The 14,914-nt window shown below is 42.2% G+C and overlaps 1 protein-coding gene and 1 long non-coding RNA gene across 2 annotated transcripts in view; one reads left to right on the plus strand and one right to left on the minus strand.

Moving 5' to 3' along the window:
* Positions 1-5,706: 5,706 nt before the first annotated feature.
* The window catches only part of SAMTOR (S-adenosylmethionine sensor upstream of mTORC1), a 223,074-nt gene continuing 213,866 nt past the window's right edge, over positions 5,707-14,914 (minus strand). Inside the window, exon 5 of the mRNA XM_089328519.1 lies at positions 5,707-7,252. Within this exon, the coding sequence (XP_089184645.1) occupies positions 7,175-7,252 (78 nt within the window). The 3' untranslated portion in view covers positions 5,707-7,174. The remainder of the gene's footprint in view (positions 7,253-14,914) is intronic.
* LOC149127551 (uncharacterized) lies at positions 11,744-14,674 on the plus strand. Its single transcript, XR_016231001.1, has 3 exons — positions 11,744-11,937; positions 12,284-12,356; positions 14,520-14,674. It is a non-coding gene; the product is annotated as an uncharacterized LOC149127551 (long non-coding RNA).

A 14,914-nucleotide genomic window follows, 5' to 3' on the forward strand; every position in this document is an offset into this window, starting at 1 on the left:
GTCTTCACTTCCAATTCAACTTGCCTTAATTAAGTGGACATTTAAAAATTTATGTTTTGGCCGGCGCCGCAGCTCACTAGGCTAATCCTCCGCCTTGTGGCGCCGGCACACCCGGTTCTAGTCCCAGTCCGGGCGCCGGATTCTGTCCCGGTTGCCCCTCTTCCAGGCCAGCTCTCTGCTGGGGCCCGGGAGTGCAGTGGAGGATGGCCCAAGTGCTTGGGCCCTGCACCCCATGGGAGACCAGGAGAAGTACCTGGCTCCTGCCACCGGATCAGCGCAGTACGCCGGCCACAGCGCGCTGGCTGCGGCAGCCATTGGAGGGTGAACCAACGGCAAAGGAAGACCTTTCTCTCTGTCTGTCTCTCTCACTGTCCACTCTGCCTGTCAAAAATAAATAAATAAAAAAATTTATGTTTTGATGCCCACGATCTGAATCCTGGTCTGGATTTAGGGAATCTCCCACCTTAGAGGAGTTTAGTAGCTGAAGCTGAAATGCCAAATACATGCTCAAACCATCATGTATGCCATCTGGAAGTTAATGATGCAAAAGGACAGTCACAGAAAGCTACACTCCCTGGGCAATTGCAGGAGTGTAGCAAGGTAAACTCCTGATGCAGTAGTGAGAGTGGTTCTTGTGGTGGCATCTGGCTTCCAGTGTTAATAGGGCAGAGGTGCACCCAGAGCCTCTACCAGTCAATTCTATAACCTGTGGTAGACCGAATGTCTAGGTACCCTGAACTGCCAGCAAACCTTTGAGCTTTCAATCATACTCTAACAAATTTCATTTTTGCTTAAATCAGCTATAGCTGTTTTCTGTTATATAGCACTAAGACCTTTCACTAAACCATTGCTTTATCATCTTTGTTCTCAAACTTGACCCACTGGTGACCTTGAAACTATTTTTGATGCTTTTCATCTTGTCCCTATACTTTAGAATATTTAAATGAGGCCGGCGTCGCAGCTCACTAGGCTAATCCTCCGCCTAGCGGCGCCGGCACACCGGGTTCTAGTCCCGGTTGGGGCGCCGGGTTCTGTCCCGGTTGCCCCTCTTCCAGGCCAGCTCTCTGCTGTGGCCAGGGAGTGCAGTGGAGGATGGCCCAGGTGCTTGGGCCCTGCACCCCATGAGAGACCAGGAAAAGCACCTGGCTCCTGGCTTCTGCCATCGGATCAGTGCGGTGCGCTGGCCACAGCGCGCCGGCCGCGGCGGCCATTGGAGGGTGAACCAACAGCAAAGGAAGACCTTTCTCTCTCTCTCTCTCTCTCTCTCTCTCACTGTCCACTCTGCCTGTCAAAAAAAAAAATAAAAATAAAAAAAATAAAAAAGAATATTTAAATGAGATGAGTATACATTTGGAAATTATTCTGAACATTCCAAGGCAAGTAATTAGCATTTGAAAGACAGTAATTAGGAATCTTCACTGCAGAGTTGGATGCACAAATGCTTCTACTAGCACCATATAAACCTGCGCTAGAGGCATGTTAGTTAGCATAAAGGATTAGAAGGAAGTTTTCATTGTAGAGTAAGAAATGTGCAAGTTATATGACCAGCTGGAAGATTGTGTATGCACCTCTGCCCTGAGAGAAATGTGCTAGAAAAATCTATTGAGTTAGCACACTGACACTCTTCAGAATGGCTCCAAGTCTAGAGTGTTCAGTACTCCACAACAAGGTACTGTTTGTGTACTGCTTTTTGCAGTAGCATTTAGTCTGAAGCTAGCTTTCATTGTAGGACACCACGAAGTAGGGAAGGAGACAGGTTGCTCTCATCAATCTGGTTTTCAGAGTACCAGCCTGTCACTTCTGAGAGTCAAGTTAGTGACTTCTGGATGCTGCTGAATGAAGTCCAACTTCCTTACTCAGGCACCTGAGGCCCTCCAGAGCCTGATCGAAATCTCCCTTTGCCTGGTGCTATTTATCCTGAAATTCGTGTCTGGACCAGCTCCTGACATGTGGAACATCCACAGTAAAATACCTGGATATCAGACGGCCACCTGGGAAATCATTTCAGTGACAGGAGGTTTTAGCTTATGGTTATTAATGGCAGTGTAATGATACTAATGGGTGGAACACCCATTCTTCAATACCCACATCATACAGGCAAGATTCAGGGTCAGGAATTTCACCAACAGGAGTTACTTCAGACTAAGAATACCTGTTGAAAAGTTATTCTTGATAGTGAAAAATCAAACAGAAGAGGGAGCAGGTCCCTCCCAGGTGCAATAGCTAATCTTATCTTACACTCCAGATGTCTGGCATGGAGTCTCAGATGAGATCTGTACTATTTCTGTCTGTCTCCTCTCATTTTCCTTCTACCCCTTTCAATCCCTCAACCCAGAATCAGTCTAAACTAACTCGGGCTCTTCGAAGGCCTTCTGCAAGGTCTATTCCTTGGATAGTTTATACCACATTTTTTTTTTTTTTTACAAAGTGCTGTTACTTATTTGTATCATACAATGTTCAGAGAAACCCAGTGGTTTAAGTGTTTTCCATCATTTTACAAATAAAGTAACCAAGGCTCCATGAAGCTGCATTGTTTCAGGTCCTCAAAACTGTGTTAGAGAGAGACTGAAACCTGTCTTTTGGTTTAAAGTTCTAGACCATGAAGTGCAGTTTTCTGAATAACAGTGCCCTTCTCTGGGCCAACACAGGTATTTCCAGCTCATTATTGCTGTTCACAGTTAGCAGGGAAAGTGTTACAGTGTTCAAGCCTGGCTACATCTGAGAATCGTCTGGAAGATCTTTAACCTACACATGCAGCACCCCCCCCCACACACACCCCGTAAGTGATTCTAATGTAAAGCAAGGGTTGAGGACTGCTGTGGGGGATTCTTCTGCAAGCAGGGTCCCCATGCCAGCTACTTCAGCATCACCTGGAACAAATCTTAAAAAAAAGAAAAAAAGGCAGAATCTCACACACACACACACACACACACACAGAGGAGAGAGAGAGAGAGAAACTTCCATCTGCTAGTTCACTCCCCAAATGGCCCAAGTTGGGCCAGGCTGAAGCCAGGAGCTTCTTCTGGGTCTCCCACATTGGAGCAGGGGTGCAAGTACTTGAGCCATCCTCCACTGCTTTCCCAGATGCATCAGTAGGGAGCTGGATTGGACGTAGAGCAGCCAGGGCTCAAACCAGTGCCCATATGAGATGCAGGCACTGCAGGTAGCAACTTAACCTGCTACACAACAGTGCTGGCCCCCAAAAGGTTCATATTCTTTAATCTGTCTAGATATCCCTTCCAAAGTGATCATAAGAAATGCAACATATCATAAATGCAATGAGCCCAAGTATTCATCACTGAAGTATTTTCAACAAAATATTTAAACATCTAAATATTCAAATTAGAGGAACAGTTTACAAAAGTGAGATTTAGCTACATATTTGTCATCACTAATACAGTGGAAAAAGGCTAATGAAATAACATCACTTAGACTAGCACATCAAAAGTGATTCAAACAATGTTGCTTATTACTTAACTGATCAAGAATTTAGAAGGCAGGGAAAAGGCAGAGTTCAGCTCTGGCAAAAACTGCTTATTGTCATCCAATATAAATCTTTAAAAAAAAAAAAGGAACACTTTTAGGGCTCTTTCTTCATACTGCTAATTTTTTTTTTTTTTTTGCCGTGAAGGAACTGTATTGTGCTCCTGTTGTCAGTAAGCTACATTTTTAGCAGCAAAATTTTTGTCATTTTTGAATTGTTTTGCTGATTTTAAGATTTTGAAAATAATGAATGCATATTTTCTTATATTCTCTAAATCCCAAGGAGAAGTCTGATGTTAATTTGATTCTCATCCATTATTAGGTAATCTATTTTTTCTCTCTCTCAGCTTTCAGAAAATTCTTTATCCTGAATGTTCTGAAATTTCATCATGTTTAACTACGAGAGGCCCCTATATTTAGCAGTTCTTTTGAATTGAATGATTCTGTTCATTCTCCAATTCTAGAAAAATACTGACCACATTTTTTCCTAGTATTTTCTCTATTATTTGGACCTCCTATTTCTAATACTTTTTGGAACTGTATGTAAATCTCATGTTTCTTTCATGTTTTAAACCGTTAAATCTCTTTCCTTTCACTTGAGTTGAAAAGCAGAGAGACAAATCTTCCATCTGCTGGTTCTGCCTGCAGATGCCTCCAACATCTGCGGCTAGGCCAGGCCAAAGCCAGGAGCCTAGAATTCTACCAAGTCTCCCATGTGGGTGACAGGGACCCAAGTACTTGGGCTATTACCTGTTGCCTCACAAGGTGCACATAACAGAAACATGGAATTGTGAGCAGAGCTGGACTTGAACCCAGCCACCACAATACTGGATGTGGGCATCCCAACTGGTATCTTATTGCTGTGCCAAATGCTCATCCCATCTCCTGATTTCTTTATGCTGCTTTCTGGAAAAATTCTTCAGTGTAATTCTGTTACAGATTTACTAGGTAGGCTTTCTTTTTTGTTTTCCTAGGCCTGTAGTTCCCTTTAAAATTTCTTGTTTTTATTTTTTCCTTTTTCTTACAATTGTTCTCCCTTTTTGGTTTCTTACTGCTCATTCTGTTCTCTGCCTTCTGCAGATATTCAACACCCTTGTTTGAGATCCTGCTCTGAATGCTGGCCTGCTGTTTCATAGCTTGCAGATTTGGCCCTTTGCTGGACTTGTCATCTCTCTTCCTTAGTATCAACTTTGTCCAGGTGTTGGGAATTTCTTGCTTTTCCACAGTAGTTGTGATTCTTGAACCTTCCTGCTTTAATTTCTTATAGAGAGTGATAGTTTTTCCTTGTCTTCCATATTCAAATAGCATATGCATTTTCTTGCTGAGAATTACCTTCTAATTTTTTTAAAGATTTTATTTTTATTTATTTGAAAGACAAGGTTACAGAGAGAGGTAGATACAGAGAGAGGTGTCTTCCATCCACTGGTTTACTCCCCAGATGGCCACAATGGCTGGAGCTGCGCTGACCCAAAGCCAGGAGCCAAGAGCTTCTTCCAGATCTCTCACGTGTGTGCAGGGGTCCAAGCTCTTGGGCCATCTTCTGCTTTCCCAGGCCATAGCAGGCAGGTGGATCGGAAGAGGAGTAGCCATTTCTAGAATCAGTGCCCAAATGGGGTGCCGGCTCTTCAGGCAAAGGCTTAGTCTACTAAGCCACAGCACCAGCCCCCCATACTGGCACTTTGATACGGGATGTAAGCATTGCAAGCAGTGGCTTAACCCACTGTGCCACAACAGCATCCTGGGGCTACCTTTTTTTTTTTTTTACATCATAATTTAAAGCACTGTTGAGAATTATTGGTTTATATTAATAAGAAATGAAAGTAGACATTCTTGGTATGCTCTTGACTTTAATGGAAAAACTTCTAATATTGTCATCATAAAGAATACTCTACTTGGTTAATTTAAGGGGATATTCAAATAATATAACCTGTAATTCCTAGTTAAATAAGAAAAGGTTTTCATTGTGTGTTTTATTTCACCAATTAGTTTTGAATTCCATGAAATTCTGTTAATGGTTTTTTCCATTGGTCATATGGTTTTTCTTCATTGACTCACACAGAAGTTAATGTAGCATAATAACCACTAATATTAATATAGCCTTGTAATTCCATAACAGATTCTCATTGTTCTTTTAATGAACTGTTAAATTCAATACCCAAGATTTAACTTTTTCTATATTTTTAAGTGAGATTTTTTTACATGATTTTCTAATCCTGCATTGCCTTTTTAGGTTTTGGAATATGGGGTATATTTGTTTCATTTACAAATTGGGTATTTTTTTTCTTTTTTGTGCAACAGATTATTTAGTAAACAGATCATCTTTTCTTTAAGTTTGAAAGAACTCAGTCCCAGAACATTTGGAACCAGAATATTTAAAGGGGTGACTTTTTTGGTATTAAACATTTTCTTTTCTCACCTTTAGTCTTTCAAATGCTGCTTCTTGACTTTATTATTTTTTAAAGATTTATTTATTTCAAATAGTTACAGAGAGAGACAGACCTATCTCCCATTTATTGGTTCACTCCTCAAATAGGGCTGGGCCAGGAACCAGGAGCTTTATCTAGGTCTCCCATGTGGGTGGCAGGAGACTTGGGCCATCTTCTGCTGTTTTCCTGGGTACATTAGCAGAGAGATGGATCAGAAGTGGAGTAGCTGGGACTCGCACCAGTGCCCATATGGGATGCCTGGGTGTTGCAGGTGGCAACTTAATCTGCTATTCCACAGTGCTGGTCCTTTAAGTTAGTGGTTTTGTTTTGTTTTGTTTTGTTTTTTCTTTTTTAACAGGCAGAGTGGACAGTGAGAGAGAGAGAAGGAGAGAAAGGTCTTCCTTTTGCTGTTGGTTCACCCTCCAATGGCCACCGTGGCCGGCGCACCACGCTGATCCGAAGGCAGGAGCCAGGTGCTTCTCCTGGTCTCCCGTGGGGTACAGGGCCCAAACACTTGGGCCATCCTCCACTGCACTCCCGGGCCACAGCAGAGAGCTGGCCTGGAAGAGGGGCAACTGGGACAGAATCCGGCGCCCCGACCGGGACTAGAACCGGTTGTGCCGGCGCCGCAAGGTGGAGGATTAGCCTAGTGAGCCGCGGCACCAGCCTTAAGTTAGTTTTAATAACTCAAATGCTTTCAGAATACTGACTGCTTATGTCAAGATTTTTCTAATTAATTTGATAATTTTAAAAGTGTTTCCTATCACATCATATTTCTCATTTATCAATTTAATCTTTGAAGACCTGCTTGATATGTTATCAACCTATTCTCCATGTACTCTCAAAAATATCTGCACTTTGTGGTGGATGTTTGTTGTAGCAGTTAACACACCCCTTGGAATGCCAGCATCTCCTATCAGAGTTCCTGGGTTCAAGCCAAGGCTCAACTCCTGATTCTAGACTCTTGTTGATATGCACTGTGGGAGGCTCTGGTAACAGCTCAAGTCCTTGGGTTCCTGCCACCTGTTGGGAGACCTGGATTGAGCTCCTGGCCCTGGCTTTGGCCCAGCCCAGCCCAACCCATCCCCAGCCATCATAGGCATTTGAAGAGTAAGACAGTGGAGGAGGTATCTCTGGGTCTCTTGGCCTCTCAAATAAATAAAACACTTTTAAAATCTTCGTTCAAGACTTCTGGTGTGTTTTTCTCTCTGCCTCATTGCTTGATGTAGTCATTCAATATTAAGAGAAGCAGTATGAGGTAGTGATTAAGACAGATTTCTGGAGCTAGACTGGCTGAGTCTGAATTCCATCTGCATACTCACTGGCTCCAGGAGTTTCCCCATCTGTAAAACAGAAATAGCAATAGTGTTTATTCACAGGTTGTTGTGAGAACTCAGAGTTAATTTTTGTAAAGTTTTTAGAATAGTGTCTGAATCATCAGCCATTTTCATTTTTTTAAATATTTATTTTATTTATTTGGAAGATTTAGAGAGAGAGGTGGAGACAGAGAGATTTTCCATCCGCTGGTTCACTCCCCAGATGGACGCAATGGCCAGAGCTGTGTGGATCTGAAGCCGGGAGCCAGGACCTTCCTCTGGGTCTCCTGTGCAGGTACAGGGGCCCAAGGACTTGGGCCATCTTCTACTGCTTTCCCAGGCCACAGCAGAGAGCTGGATCTGAAGTAGAGCAGCAAGGACTAGAACTGGTGCCTGTGTGGGATGCTGGCATTGCAGGCGGTGGCTTTTCCTGCTATGCTATAGTGCCGGCCCCTCTGTTTTCTTCACTTTATTTGTTTTCATTTTTTTTTTTTTTTTGACAGGCAGAGTGGATAGTGAGAGAGAGAGAGAGAGAGAAAGGTCTTCCTTTGCCGTTGGTTCACCCTCCAATGGCCGACACGGCCGGTGCGCTGCGGCCGCTGCACCGCGCTGATCCGAAGGCAGGAGCCAGGTGCTTCTCTTGGTCTCCATGGGGTGCAGGGCCCAAGGACTTGGGCCATCCTCCACTGCACTCCCTGGCCACAGCAGAGAGCTGGCCTAGAAGAGGGGCAACCGGGACAGAATCTGGCGCCCCGACCGGGACTAGAACCTGGTGTGCCGGCACCACAAGGCAGAGGATTAGCCTAGTGAGCTGTGGCACCGGCCTGTTTTCATTGTTTTAAAAACAGGTCCCAACAGATTTCCCCATGTAGATTTTCTTCCCTGCCCTCAGGTCCATTTTGATGCTCTCTTTATTTCGGTGTCCACCCCCACCTTAGCTAGATCTTGCCATCAGTTCTGGTTCCTAATCCTGTCTATCCCAAGCTTTCCGAAAGCCAGGCCACATTTTCAGCCTCCCCGCCCCGCCCCCTGTCTTCACAGCCCTGCTCCACCTATAGGCACTGCCTCCACCATCATTCATGTTCCTTTCCTTGGGAAAGGCTATAGCCTTTCTTACAATGTCTGCCTCTTCAGTGCATCCTGGTAGCTGATGAACCTTCTTCAAGTATTCTTCTATGACAAGATTCTTAAGTTAAATTGCTTACTGCTTACAGAGTTCAGATTCTTTAGTCTGATAGCTAAGTCCCCCGAAAAATATCGCCTTAACGTATTACACTCGTAGTTTTGAACCTTTCTGTTCAGGTTGCAGTACTTGGTCAAACCCGATTGCTCTCTGAGGACCTTCGTTTCTCCCTCCTCTGTCTGTACCTCATTTGTCTATCCAGAATATTTTTTGGGGGGTTTACTTATCCCAACCTCAGCTTTTCTTTCAAAGTTCACTTCAAATGCCACTTCCTCCAGGAGGTTCCTCCTGAGTGCCAGTTGTGAAAATATTTTTCTTTCTTTTTTTTTTTTTTAAGATTTATTTATTTACTTGAAAGAGTTACACAGAGAGAGAAGAAGCAGAGAGAGAGACAAAGAGGTCCTCCATCCACTGGTTCACTCCCCAGATGGCCGCAATGGCCGGAGCTGCTCTGATCCGAAGCCAGGAGCCAGGAGCTTCTTCCAGGTCTCCCACATGGGTGCAGGGGCCCAAGGACTTGGGCCATCTTCTACTGCTTTCCCAGGCCATAGCAGAGAGCTGGATAGAAAATGGAGCAGCCAGGACTTGAACCAGGGCCCATATGGGATGCCGGCACTGCAGGCGACAGCTTTACCTGCTATGCCACAGCGCTGGCCCCATTTTTTTTTTCTTTTAATTCTTTTCTGCAGCCCTTTGGGAAATATACTAGCATATAGCAGACTCTCTGTCCCTTTGCCTTTCAAGTAGATAAAAATACATGAATAAATAAACATAAAAAGGTGTTAGTTCTCCTTCAGTACTGTGTCAAAGCCATTCTCACATAGATAAGAAAGCAATATTACTGTCTGAAGTGTTGTTTCCTTCTAAATCAGTGTTTCTCAAAGTGTTGGCCACAGACTCCCTGAGGCTTCAAATCACCTGAGAGGAAGTGGGACCCAGGAGATGCACTTTGATCTCTCTTGAACTAAATTTTGAGAATTACTGTTTTTATCCATGCATTATGCAGGTGTTTTTATACATATGGACAGTTTTGTTTCTCTTGGTTGTTACTATGTTCCTTTGCTAATAGTATTATTGACTGCCTTTTATTTTTAGCAATTTATCTTGGAGATGTTCTCAAGGCAGAGATAGACTGTTATTTTTAAATTTAAAAAATGCCTTGTGTACATTTGTTATGATTCTTAGTCTTTCCAATTTTTAATCGTTGAGAACTTTGCTTCAGTGAACATACAAAATTTCCACACATGGCTATCTGCTTTTAGACTAGAAAAAGCTTGGTTAAGTGTACATTCAAAATGGTGAGGCTGTTAAATAACTCCCCAAAAAGGCTTGTTGAATTTATACCAAATTCCTACCAACAGTGACAGAGAATTTTCATATCCCTATACCTGTGTCAGTAGGGCATATTAGCATTTTTCAGTTTTGTCAGGCTAGTGGATGAAAAATCCCTTGTTTTTCAAGTTTTCTCTTTTCCTCATGACCAGTGAGATTGAATTACTTATCTTATTGCAAATTATTTTTCTTATGTAAACTATCAGATCTTATTTAATTCATATTTTTATCCATATTTGTTTTAAAAAATTATTTCTTTGAGAGGGAGAGAGGGAGAGAGGGAGAGAGGGAGAGAGGGAGAGAGGGAGAGAGGGAGAGAGGGAGAGAGAGAGAGAGAGAGAGATGCTTCCATCTGCTGATTCATAAATGGCTGCAACAGCATGCACTGGGCCAGGCTGAAGCGAGGAGAGAAGAACTCCAGCACTCCATCTGGATCTCCCACCTGGGTGGCAGGAACCCAGGTACTTGAGCCATCATCTTTTGCTTCCCAGGTACATTAGCAGGGGGTCAGACTGGAAAGCAGATGAGAAGTAGCCAGGACTCTAACTGGCACTCTGGTGTGGGATGCTAGTGTCCCAGGCAATGGCTTAGCCCACTGTGCCATGGTACCTGCCCCCTTTTGTTCATACTTACTATCATTTGTTGAATTGTCTACTGCCAATGATAATGATTTGTTCATTGTTTGTCTACTGATTTGAAAAGTCGTGTTTGTCATATGCTAAATTCCTATAGGAAAATTAAGGAGTTTCTGAATTTTTCTGTTCTGTTAATCTATTTGTGTTTATATTATTATAGCTTTGTGATTTGCTTTTATGTCTATATCTTCTTTATTCACATTTTTCCTTTCATGATAAATTTTAGTCAACTTATAAAATCTTTGGGTTTTGAGTGAGGTGGTAATGACTTATACATCTATTTTGGGGAGATTTGACATTTCTCAATCTTGATATCTCCCCAAATCACAGACTTACCTCTAATATTGTCTTCCTATCAGGAACCTGGAAATCTCTGAAATCCTAGTATTTTAGAGTGAAGAGTTTAGTATTTTCTTCATAGGAGCCTCAAAACTTTTTTATATTTAATTTATTGCTGTAAGTGTTTATAGTTTTTATGTTTTTTTCAAACATGAATTTTTTTCATTAGATTTGCTAATTGGGTTTTGCTGATTTTTAGCAAAACAATTTAGCTGAATTATCTTATTCTCAGTTTTTCAGTCCTTTATTTTATATATTTTAGTCATAGATAATACTTAGAAAATGGATTTTATCTCTCCAAATTATACCTCATTTATCATATGTACTAAATTGGGTACTTGTTTTGGTTGAATATTAAATAGTCATGGTGTCATTGGGCATCCTGGTTCTTATTTTAGCCTTTGATGAAAGTCTTCTAGAGTTGGTTGATTCAATAGTTTTCAAGTTCCATATTTAGAAGGGACTTTTTTTTTGCTTATGACATTTGACTTTATTATTATAAGGAATTAACACCAGATAAATCCAAGCAATGAAAAATAAACATTGAGATCTTTGTGTAGGGCAAAGTACTGAGTAGAGCCTGAAACTAAAAATTGGAGTTTTTTTCCCCAAGTCTGAAAACTCAAAGGCAGCTTGGAAGGAGTTTATTGGGCACACGGCCAAATGCATGTTGAGCTGAATAAATACTTTCTTCAGCATCCCGATGATCATATCATTTTTCTACTTAATTGTTGGATATAATGACTTACTTTATTACTTACCTGAATTCATTCTCGGAGGGAAAAAAGAGCACTCCTTGGTAGTAATGAACGGTGTCTTAATACATCTGCTTCCTGTTTTTTCTAGAATTTTATTTAGTAGTTTCACATTAATAGTTAAGTGAAATCAGCCCTTGAGTAAGCAGAAAAATGGCCTCCTAAGGATGTTCCAATTCATGGAACCTGCGCCTTTACCTAGGCACTTTATCTGGCAAAAGGACCTTTGCACATGTGATTTGGGTTAAAGACTTTGAGACAAGGAGAGTATCCTGGATTACATACATTAGCCCAAAGTAGATACACATGATCTTAAAAGGGAACAACCTTTTCCAGTTGTAGACGGGGAGAGTGAGGTGATGGTAAAGGAAGGTTCAGAGAAGTGATGTGAGAAGCCCCCCAACCCCTGACCATGCACTGCTGGTTCTGAAGATGGGAGAAGCCTGGGCCAGAGAGCAGGCAGTCAAGGCAAGACAATGCATTCTTTTAAAGATTTATCTCTTTATTTGAAAGGCAGAGTTACAGAGAGGGGGTGGAGAGATGGGAGGAGAGGGAGGGAGAGAGAGAGAGAGAGAATCTTCTATCTGTTGGTTCACTCCCCAAATGCCACAATGGCCAGGGCAGAGCCAAGCTGATGCCAGGAGCTTCTTCCAGGTCTCCCACGCAGTTGTGGGGGCCCAAACACTTGGGCCATCTTTTGCTGCTTTCCCAGGCCGTGGGAAGTTGAGCAGCCAGGCCATGAACAAGCTATATGAGATGCGGCTTCACTAGCTATGCCACAGTGCCAGCCTCAGAAAATGCATTTTTTCTCTAGAGCCTCCAGAAAAGAACTTGAAACCATGATTTTAGTCCCATGAGATCCTGTTGGACTTCTGATCTGCAAAACTGTAAGATACTGAGTTTATGCTTTAAGCTACAAAGTTTGTTCTGGTGGCAATGGAAAACTAATACATGCTATAATCCTGTGTGCTCTTCAAGTATTGAAGTTTCCTTCTTAATGACTTAAAAGATTTTAGAACAAAAGCCATAGACATTTTAGGAAACACCTATAAAACAATCTGGTTCTCGTGCCTTTTAAAAGAGAAGATATTTGATTCTGTTTCAGTTTCTTCTGTGACATGCCTTTTTCTACCTTGTGTTGTAATGTTCATGTATGTATTTTGTCTTCTATACTGGAAGCTTCTTGAAGCATAATCTAATTTATTTTGGCATCTAACTGGGCACTTAAAAGAATCTTTTGCATACTGCAATGCAAATACTTAACATGGGTATCTCAGTGTTGCATCTTCACAGCATAGTATGCATGGTGTAGTGCTTAGGAAACTAGTTTCAGAAATATATGGTCACTTAGACAGCTATGATGATTAGGTGACTCAGAACAGATAGTGCATGAATATGAGCTTTGAACCCCATAGTCCTGGGTTACATTCCTGATTAAGCCATATTTTTAACTCTAACTTGAGACAGCTGCTAACACCGCAGAGTCACTCTCCTCACTAATGAAATGATGCTAATAGGCCATTTGGCCTAGTGGTTTAGACACCTGAGTCCTATATCAGAGTTGCTGGGTGTGAGTCCTGGTTCTGCTTTTGATAACTAACTTCCTGCTACTGGGAATCCTGGCCAGGGTTGGGGTGGGAGGAGAACAGGTGATGGTTCAATTGGGTCCCCGCTACCCTTGTGGGAAACCTAGATTGACTTTCTGGCTGCCAGCTGTGGGCTGGACCAGCTTGGCTGTTGCAAGTATTTGGGAAGTGAACCAGCAGACGGTGAATGCTTTCCCTCTCTCCCTCTCTCCCTCCTCCTCCTCTATTCTCCCTCTCTCCCTCCTCCTCCTCTACTCTCCCTCTCTCCCTCTCTCCCTCCTCCTCCTCCACTCTCCCTCTCTCCCTCCTCCTCCTCCACTCTCCCTCTCTCCCTCCTCCACTCTCCCTCTCTCCCTCCTCCTCCTCCACTCTCCCTCTCTCCCTCCTCCTCCTCCTCCACTCTCCCTCTCTTCCTTCTCTCCCTCTCTCCCTCTCTCTAAAGCAATAGTCCTTACTTGCTAGAGAATAAAAGTGAAACATTGCTTGTAGAGTGCTTAGTACAATACTTGATATAAAATGGTTGATTAGTAATGATACTTACATTAGAGCTAATGAAAGGACTTTACTTAGAACTGAATTTTAGCAAAGCTATTTCTTTTCTGTTGGTCCTGGTGTAATTTTCTAGGGTGTTGTCACATCACAGGGAATGTTAAGTCTCCAGTGGGGTCATGTGTATATAGTAGTGCCACAAATAACACCAGTGGGTAATTGCAGATAATTACTTCCCATGGATGAGTTTACATAGAAGTAACTTGAGATATGATAGAAACAACATGGGTGTGCTTGCATAATGCTAGAGAAATCAGCACATTAAGTGCTGAAAACTGTAATTCAAAGCATTTCTTCCTATTTAAGCTGCAGTGTCCCAGTCCTGCTGGTTCACTCCCCAAATGGCTGCAACATCCAGAGCTGGGCAAATCCAAAGCCAGGAGACTGGAGTTTCTTCTAGGTCTTCCACGTGGATGCAGAGGCCCAAGTACTTGGGCTATCCTCCGCTGCTTTCCCAGGCACATTAGCAGGGAGCTGGGTGGGAAGTGGAGCTGCTGGGACTGAAACCAACACCCATATGGGAGGCCAGTACTGTTGATAGAGAGTGAAGTTTCTCTGCTACAGCACCGGCTCCACAAACTTTAATTCATTTATTGGCAAAGAACAGATAGTGAGGACTGGATAGTACTGATAAGTGGTGAGAAAGTAGGATCTTGGATTAAGCTGCAATAAATTTTAATGACTGAGTTAAAGCTGAGAAGAGAAATTATTCTGAATCACTTAGTATTGATCTAACTTTTATACAAACTGATTCAGAATTGTCTGAAGTATAAATTGAGCCTAATCCTAATTCTGAGAATGCATTAAGGAAGAAATTACTTAATACAAAACAGAGTAAGACCACCCTAAAATATTTATCATCTCAGTTGCATTTTGGATGAGAAAATTAACTGATCTGTCACTTGACTTTTCCAGGCTACTTTTCCAGGTTGAAGATGCAGAACAGGCTTTGCTATAAATGAGGCATATTCAAAAGTTCATGGAAAATGGTTCTGATGAAAACTGCATGAATTTCAAGTTTTTCTTGCATCAAAATAAACATGGTTTTTAATTTTACTTTCCATGAGATTTTTTTTTGAAGAAAAAAGGTGAATTTGGAGACTTAATGGTGATGCGAAGAAACTAGATTATGTAGACTAGGAACTTCTTGTTGAAGTGACATGCAAGCTGAAATGTAAGAAAAATGCACCAGTAGTGTAAATTGAATATAGGAGGAAGAATTTCTAGGCAGATTGACTTTGCCAGGGCATCTGTTTATATGTGTGTGCTTCTTTTTACCCTTAGGACTTTAACTGAGAGTGGTAGGGAGC

This window comes from Oryctolagus cuniculus, chromosome 3 (assembly GCF_051225735.1).
Source record: "Oryctolagus cuniculus isolate XC-2025 breed Fujian yellow rabbit chromosome 3, ASM5122573v1, whole genome shotgun sequence".
Taxonomy (NCBI): Eukaryota; Metazoa; Chordata; class Mammalia; order Lagomorpha; family Leporidae; genus Oryctolagus; species Oryctolagus cuniculus.